We start from the raw sequence: 8,918 nt of genomic DNA, 5'->3' as shown, positions 1-8,918 counted from the left end.
CTCTTTGTGTTTATAAACAAAAACATCTTAGCTAATTTATAAAAACAACCCCAGACATAAGGCAGACCTTGATAGACGTGTATGGAAAACCTCTCAACTATTACATTACCCTCTCTAATTACACCTTCCATTTTAAAACTTTGTCCTTGAACAGAAGTGGGTTATTCAGTGGAGTTCAGCTGAAGAGCTAAGCTACATTGTTGGGGAACGGTATCTATCAGAGGAGCTGTATGGGCAGGACTGGACTCTTCAATGCAAACTCTCTCAAACTCATTTTCAATTTTCTTTGGGTTGCTTAAAACAAAAGACTATATATTTACAAAGTCACAATCAACTATTAACCGACCAAGCACGTATCAACAGATTTCATCCATCTTCAAGGACCTGTTCAGTAATTCAATTGGGCTGTAATTAATTTTGTAGACTGTTCGTACCAAATTACACTGAGCAGCACTGGCTCTAAAGAATCAATCAAATATTAAAAGGACTAGATTACCAAGACCTGCATGGTTAATATGGTTGCATATTATTGCCTGAATATACCATGTGTTGAGTATGTTTTACTGTATACCGTCTATTGCTATTGGCTTGTGATGTAAACCAAACCAAACCACTAGTGAAATTATTCTGAAAATGTCACACCTGTCAGGTTTCAAAAACCTTCATATTATAATATATATCATCATAATATATTCATTGTGGCTATTTCATGTAAAACATATTGTGGCACTGTAAGAAATACAAATGGACATATTCATATTTGAGGAAACTTTATTTACAAATAAAATTGAGAGATTTCCATTCTTCTGTGGGGATTGGACTCTGATGGATAAATAGGTTCCAGCTGATGACCTGCAAGGACAACAAGAAAAAAATTGGCAAAAAATGAATAAGACGACTTGCATACATCTGATGACAGAAAAGCAATTTGACAAAAACCCAGCAAAGATAAATGTGTCAACAACAACTCTCAGCTGCTCCCACCTGACACACATCAATGTGTGCTATAAACTGTCACATTAACTTGCTATAGTGCAGGCTTATCTAAACAACATGACCGCAATAGAAACCAAAATTACATTCGTTACTGTCACTCTCAGACGTACAGGTAATGTATTTAAGATATGCAGCAGAGCAAAAGGCTAAAGAGGTGCAGTGAAGGACTATTATTGTCTGAGGTCACAATTCAGACCGAAGCTGATGTAAATGCCACATCATCCTGATATTTTAATGAAAGCAGATATGCTAGATAAACACTGCAGTCATAATTACCTTGAAGACTGAATGTTGGCATTTTACTTCTTCAGGATCTGATGTCTGACGACGACGAAGGGCAATGCAAAACCACTGCCAAAGAACGCCAGCATCATTCCTAGCAGACGCCATTTGTTTTCCACCGAGAATGGCAGGTTCTGCAAAAAGAGTATAGTTAAAGTATTAGTGTAAACAATAAAAGTGTAAATCTGAGAAATGTTATAATTCCTAAATAATTATTATTGATTGCACCAGCTGATCTTGGAAAGTCTGAAAAAAAGTTCAATGTCACACATTTGATACACCCCTCACATGTTTTCCCTGCAATTTACTGGTGATTTTGCAGGTCACTCATGAATTATCAGCAGTATGAGCAAAATATCTGCTCCACACTGCCTGCAAACATTATAAAGCAGTTACGGTTAGACAGTACTCAGGATAAAAAAAGAAGCAATTTTAAGTTAAAGGATTGACAATAAACTATAAATTGCAGCTAATAAACAAAGTTCATATAAATTAAATAAAATCAATTGTGCCTTTTGCCTCTGAACTCCCCGTGTCTCATGTCACGTAGGAATGAGTAGGACACCTCTCTTCCACTGACCACTGTGGGTCAGTCTCTGAATGCGAAGTTATTTTTTTTATCCAGGGGCAGAGTATGATTTGACCTCTATAATGTATGTACTTCTATGACTTGTAGTTTGAAATGTTAAGTGTAGCAAGCTGTATAAGTTACACAATAAAAGACAACCTGCGTTGTATTGAGCAATGTCTTCTTATATCGAGTAAAGAGAGCACAGATACACAGTCACCTCTGCACTGCACCATTTTATACATTTCTATATGATCACATTTCAGGAGACTAAATGAACCCACATCAGCAGAGGCGGTTTTCATAAACTAATAATTTGAGGCAGGTTTAAACTTTCGGCAGTCTACTGTCAGTAATACCAAAACACTAGGCTGTCCTCCTATTTGGGATACAGCTATGACCTCAAGTTACACCAACTACCTGGACATGCCAAGGTAAAATTGAAGATTAAGGTAACTATTGAGAGATTTTGCGAGCTAACTGAAGTAAAACATATGCCCAAGCTTTACCTCGCTCATTTCAGTTCCCTGAAGGTCGTTAAGATGATATTAATGTTAATTATTGACCACTTAACCACGAGCTAATGCTAACCAACAGGACGGCACACCAGGCCGCGCGTCTATAAATCAACATTTGCTGACATAAGTGTGTCTTCATATTTTAATACTTTGTGGACTCGGTTTGAAAAATATGTAAAAATATATGCCCATGTCTGTAGTTAAGTTTGTTTGTATTATAACCACGCTCTGACGTGACCTCCAAGTTGCGTTAGCTTAACGGGCTCTAGTCACAGACCAGGCCGCATCGCAAATAATGACATTTGGCATTAGAATATTGCTTTAAGGAGATATCTCACCTGTCCTGGTCCTTCACCATAGTGTGAAGAACGCACAGCAGATGTGGTGAATCGTCTCACAGCTTGTCCCAGCATGGTTGTAATCTCTTTATTTCTCAACAACAGTACAGCGCTGAAGTGTACGACCTTCTTGTTTCCGTCAATGAGCGGCTGGACGGCGCAAAGGATAATGGGAAGTGGAAACGAAGCAATGGCGTGTGGGAAATGTAGTTCAAATGACTCAGACGCGCTTACGATTGAATAGTTCCCTATTTCCGGTATCCCCCCACTGTGGTGCAGGTGTGTTGGTATTTTATTGATTTAAAATTGGATTAGCAATATGATTAATATATTTGTATACGTTTGGGTGTCAAGATCTCTCCGTAGAGTTCACCACAGAGAAAAAAACAGTTGTGGTCAAAGGGCATTGGTCATAGCTGTTCCTCTTTTTGGACTTTGAGCAGCTATGAAGAACTCAATGCCTCCATTTCTCTGAATCAGCATCGGAATCAGAAATACACAGAAATACTCACAGTCTTCCTCAGGGCAGCCTTTAGGAATACTGTGAGTTGAAACATGCGGGCACTAATCATTATTATTAACCCTCTTCCTACTAACATATTTTACATGCAAGGACTAAGGGGTCCCTGGGTATCCCAAAAATAAACTACTGTAAGAACTAACCTATCCAATCATCAATGTTAATGTATTTATTCTCAAAACACTATTAGTTATGTAATTCATGTTATCTGAAAATCAAAAAACAAATAAACAGATTATTATTATTTTAGGGGAGTTACTGGTCATTTGCATATTGTGATTGTGCAGGGGTGGATCTAGGAGTTGACAAGACCTGGGGCTTAGCCCAGAGCACCCAGAGCCAGGACCAATTTATGTTGGATGGTTCACATGTGCAGAATTGAATTTTTCTGCTTTGTGTGATTACTGCAAACATTAGTCATAGTATTAGTAATTTATTTCAGTCCCTAATACCAATTTTCCAAAAAGAATGCACATATGAATAAATAAATAAATAAATGAATAAATAAAAAATTAATTACAATTAAATAAGAAAACAGAACATATTACATTCATTTTGAACCACATCTCACTCAGTACATACATCTAATGCAGAAAGAGGAGAGGAATGCTCTTTGTCATGAATGAGTTGCAGAATGCATGATTGATGGAGCAACTAACAATATAATTAATTCCTGTGAGTTGACAGTGGGAATACTTTCAAAGTGATATTTTGAGTATTATGAGAACAGAGTAAGGTAAGCCTCTGATGCTTTTGTTTTTATACAACTAATAAACATAGTTTTGGGGTGAATTAAAGCATACATTTTAATATTTAGAACTGCTGCACTACACTGACGAGAGTTTCCTGCAAAATCATGCCTTTACCAGATGTCAGATAACATTGTTTTGTTATTTATTGTGTGTGTGTAATAAGATAGTTTCACATGGCAGAGCAAGTATCAGCAGTAGATTATGTCTCAATCCAAAGTGAGCGTTTTTCTTTTGTTTTGTTATGTTGGCTAGTAAGATACTGTTCTCCGGGAAAGTCACGGGGAGCTCTGACATTGTCTGCTATGATGTGGACAGCAAGCTGGTTACCTCTCGTCATGGCTGCCACATCCATCAGCACAGGGTCATCACCTGGCCTGCTGCCATGTCCCTGCTCTCTCATTGCCAGTGCAATCTGTTAAAAAGGAATGAAGGATTGAGAATCATCCCGATGACTGGTGCACACCACAAACAATGTCCTAAGACCCTATTATAAGTATTGATGTTATTACTTGTCGTGTAAGGTTGGTGGAACAATCCTGAAATCCATTCTGCTTCATTTTTCTCCCAACCTTCCCTTCTGGCTATTCAGTGTTTGTTATTTTTGTTGACTGTCTTAATTCCATGCTATTGACTTTCCCTGGCTCATGAGCAAAGCTGTTCTTACACAGAGTGCTCTGTCAATAGAGATCCTTTGTGTGAACAAAGAGGAGCACAAACATACTGTGTACGCAAACACACAAAGCTGTCATCTTAAATAAAACACGCATTCTCATTTAAGACTCCCAATTAGCATTCAGTGAAACCCAGACTCAGTCATATTTGGAGATAAACCTTTAATCAACCTTGTACATGACCATGCATAATAAAGTAGGCTATGTCTGTAATTACAGTACATGGTAACATGATCACTGGCTTGAGTCATGCAGTTATGAAAAAATATGCTGTAATATATATATATATCGTAATATATACAAATATATGTTGTATATGAATGTCGAATTTGTTTGTGGAGAACATTTCATTTTCAGTAATCAACCAATCTGTTGTAGTATATGATGAATAGCAGGCTAGACTGCCAAGGTAAACAGCATATCTCTCCCTGTCTGGATTTGCAATAATGTTCCACAAAGGAGAGGAGAGGTAATGGATAATGTTAATCAATGAGGACAGTTCATTTTGGCAGCAGCACTCTCGAGTTTAAGGCGTCTTGCATCATTGCCGCTGACAAGAGCAGATTTGCACAATTACAGTGTTTTTGTGAAATGTGAGAGGAAATACTGGATTAGGGCTAAGACAATATGTTTTATATATTTATATATAATGTATATTTATAAATATCTTTTTCTGGTTCCATTAGCAGTGACAAAAGAAAGAGCGCTTCATCAGGTGTCAGTCCCTCTCTGTGTATCCCAGCATCGGCTCTTTGAAGTGCTGATAGGGGGCTAGGACTGATTGAGCATTGGACATAATGCCTGCTGTGTGACTTTCTTCTGTTTATTTGCTCTGCCATTTATTTAAGTCTTTATTATTTTTATGACTTTATTATTCTTTCTATCTGTCTTTCTCTGAGTCAGAATGTGTCCTTTCATTTTAGTCAGAGTATGAGTGGGACATGTGTACAGTAACTGCACTGGCATTCACATATGTACTGAAATACATACTGTACATACACATACACTTTACACACAGCCTCCAGCTAAGTCACTATGGGAGTTCATAGCATGCTCCTAGTGGCATGATTTGACATTAATCTTTAAAGTGGATATAGGGGAAATTGGATAGCCCAGCAGCTGACCCAGGCCTCTTGGGACAACTAACCTGTGCCCTGCTACATTCAGGGTCAGGCCTCTTAAATAACAGCCATCTACCTAGATTTGTGTTCATGCAACATCGCTGTTCCTGCAAAGCCCACCGTTATTTTAATACACTCCACTGTCACAAAATGGGCTTTCATTCCCTCCCCCCACCTCTCTTCATCATTGCTGTTCCTCTGAAATAAAATGGACGCTGATGATTGGATTCTACATTAAACCTGCCGGGCTGGAAAGAGAATTAGATAGAGAATTATTCTGGAGACCAGAGGTAAACATGACAAATTTGAGTCATTCCATTTTTTTTTTCTCCAGCCCCCAGCATGCACCAGTCTAGTTATAGCAAGCTCTTTATGAGGCCCATTCCTAAGGGTTATGTGAGGTGTGAAACATCCTCCTAGTTTCTTGGCATTTCTTTTTTTTTTTTTTTTTTTTTTTTACATATCAGCAATTTATTTACTGTTTTAATAGAAACTGGTTCACGACATGTATGTATTGGATATGTCATTTAGATTTGGCCTATAGTGTGACTGTTACTAAAGTCTATCTTCTTTATTAATGACAAAATACAACCAGCTCAGTAATAATCTGCAAAAAGCCAAATTCAACTAAAGATGATGTCAGTCACACACCTTATGTACCGTTGGCCTGGTGTGCCATGCGTGTATCATTTCACATCACATATTTTGGTTTTGAGTTTTCTAAATGATCAACAGATTTCAAATAAAACAAGGATAGAATCTATACTCGAACAGTAAACAGTGTAAAAAAAACCTTGGATTTTTTTTTACCTCAAACAAGTTGTCAGCTTCTTGCCCAATAAAGTGAAACTTTATAGGGTCAAGGACTGAAAGCAAAGATCTCTATTAGATTTTATATACATTTTTTCAAATGTTGCAATAGAAGAGATAGATCTGACACTTCAGGCACAGTAAAAGTTTCTGTACAAGGTCAGCCTTTCTCACTGTTTCGCTACATTTAACTCTTTTTTTTTTCATTTGGTCCACTTCCACTTTTCCCCCAAACTAGTTTCCTGCACAGGCTTCTCATTGACTGTATTACTTGTAAGCCCCATTCTACTTTACCCTTGAGGCATTACAAAAACTTCAAAAGGTGTGTTGGAAAAATCATTTAACTTTCATTCAGTTTAACAGAACTTTTGTGCCTCTAGCATTGATTTTTTTTTAAGCTGGTGAGGAGTGAAAGTGAGAATCGAACTTTTGAGCTTTTTGCCGTAACAAATGACAATAGCTACAGTAGAAGTAAAATTTGACTCCAAAGCAAACCACTAGACCAGAACGCCTTGACTCTGTGTACTTCTGTGTGTGTGTTTTTAAGGTTGTGTGAATGAATGTGGCCTGCTTTTTTTTTTTATTGTGCTTCATTTTAAACATGGAAACAAAAGAGCTTCTACTGTGGGCACAAGCTGTCATCTGCTCTGACAGACAATGTAGTATAAATATTTACTGGACAATCCTGCTTTAAAAAACAATTATGCTTGAAAATGCAGCATGCAGCCACAGAACCAACCATACAAGTCAATGCGTGCCTCTCTCCCTCCCTTTTTCTTGCATTCATTTATTTATTTTTTGCACTGTACATAAGTGTTAGGGTGTTTGTAAAACCTCCTCCCCCAGTATTCATGTGTGTGAAATATCTACCATCTTTGGCAATCCCCGCAGTCTATTGAAGATGAGCTCCTTCTTTGCCACCCTGTCAACCACGAGACAGAGTGCCACAAAGCCACCTGTCAGTGGGCCGTTAAGCGCAGCTCAAGGCTGACCAAGGACTGACCGGGAGCATCTGTGCCACTGTTAATGTCTAATACGCTAATGAGAGCTGTCAAGCTGTCGAATTCACTCCCGTTGCCCTCCGGCACTAACAATGGCACCTTCAATTTGGCTGTCGTGAGTGACATTAACAAACACAAGCCACAAAGAGAACAGACGTGTGCCAACGATGCTGTGCACTGACATGTTCACAAACAAATAAAAAAAAAAAAAGAGGCAGACACACATGAAAATGCAACTCTAAACACATACACACAGAGGAGGAGACAGAGAGAGATTTGTTATTCTTAATAAGGGAATTTCTTGCCTGCAGTTCCTCCTGTTCTTGGCTACCTATAGAGGCCAGTGTTGCTTAGTCATTCCAAGAATACTAAAGAAACATCTAACACATTTATCCCAGAGCAAAACCCCAAAGACAAAATAAGTCATCCCCTACTGTATCACTAATTTTGCATGAGCATTCTTGATTGATGCCATGCGCCGGGCGGGCTCTGCAGTCCTCAGCCATCCCATGAAAAGATCTGTGCGTGCCAGTCAGTAGCAGACAGTGTGCAAGAGGTCTTCAGGCGCTCCACTCTAGACCTGCCATACATCCATCAAACACTCTCTGCCTTCTCTCAGCTCACTTAACATGTCTCCCCCTGCAGTATTCTGGGCTCTGACCTTGTTCCACAGCAGCAGAGTCTTCCTGGCAAAAAAATAAAATAAATAAATACAAGACACACACACACACACACACACACACACACACACACACACACACACACACACACACACACACACACACACACACACACACAATTGGTCAGGAAAACAGGTGTCCACATTGGGATGCTGGCTGAAACATTGCCCACACTCTCAGCACTCTCAGGAAACCGGGAAGAGTTGTTTATGGAAGACTATCAGTGCATCTGTGTGCACAGAGGTATTGAAAGCAGACTTGTGCGTTTCCCTTTTAGAAAAAAAAGATATTACAAGAAAATGATTACATGCAAATGGACTGGCAAACTAATTGTTTTACAGTTCAATTTGCATACAAAGTAATTGCATAAAAAAGAAGCATATTACTAATGTTGAATCAGTCTGTTGTGTGATCTTACCAAAGGTACCAACAATCGTCTTGACCACAACTGGGTGTAAAGCCTTAATGGGATTCACACAGCTCCTTTGATGGACATCTCACCCAATAATGAGAGACATAAAGGAACACTTCAGAAACAAACGGGGGTCTAAAATCTAAAATCTAATCTCAATTTGTTGATTTCAAAAGTGTTTTTTGAAACTTTAATTCTGAACTAAAAGCCAGACTGGGAGAAACTTCATGATACTGTGGCTTTTCCAGA

The 8,918-nt window shown here is 38.5% G+C and overlaps 1 protein-coding gene across 1 annotated transcript; it reads right to left on the bottom strand.

The window, feature by feature from the left end:
* Positions 1 to 753: 753 nt before the first annotated feature.
* LOC128365360 (cytochrome c oxidase subunit 7C, mitochondrial) lies at positions 754 to 2,859 on the bottom strand. The gene is made up of 3 exons (XM_053326062.1): positions 2,703 to 2,859; positions 1,273 to 1,412; positions 754 to 852 (listed from the first exon to the last, which is right to left on the bottom strand). The coding sequence occupies exons 1-2, from the start codon at positions 2,775 to 2,777 to the stop codon at positions 1,296 to 1,298; spliced, it is 192 nt and encodes a 63-aa protein (XP_053182037.1). The 5' UTR covers positions 2,778 to 2,859; the 3' UTR covers positions 754 to 852; positions 1,273 to 1,295.
* Between the last annotated feature and the right edge of the window lie 6,059 nt (positions 2,860 to 8,918).

Source organism: Scomber japonicus, chromosome 9 (assembly GCF_027409825.1).
Source record: "Scomber japonicus isolate fScoJap1 chromosome 9, fScoJap1.pri, whole genome shotgun sequence".
Lineage (NCBI taxonomy): Eukaryota > Metazoa > Chordata > Actinopteri > Scombriformes > Scombridae > Scomber > Scomber japonicus.
The sequence above is the reverse complement of the archived record's forward strand: the minus strand, read 5'-3'. Positions and strand labels throughout refer to the sequence as shown.

Excerpts from the sequence above, each read along its gene's own strand:
- LOC128365360 (XM_053326062.1), bottom strand. The coding sequence starts at position 2,777 with ATGCTGGGACAAGCTGTGAGACGATTCACCACATCTGCTGTGCGTTCT. Across the intron at positions 1,413-2,702 it reads ATGGTGAAGGACCAGGACAG|AACCTGCCATTCTCGGTGGA; the intron begins GTGAGATATCTC and ends CTCTTTTTGCAG.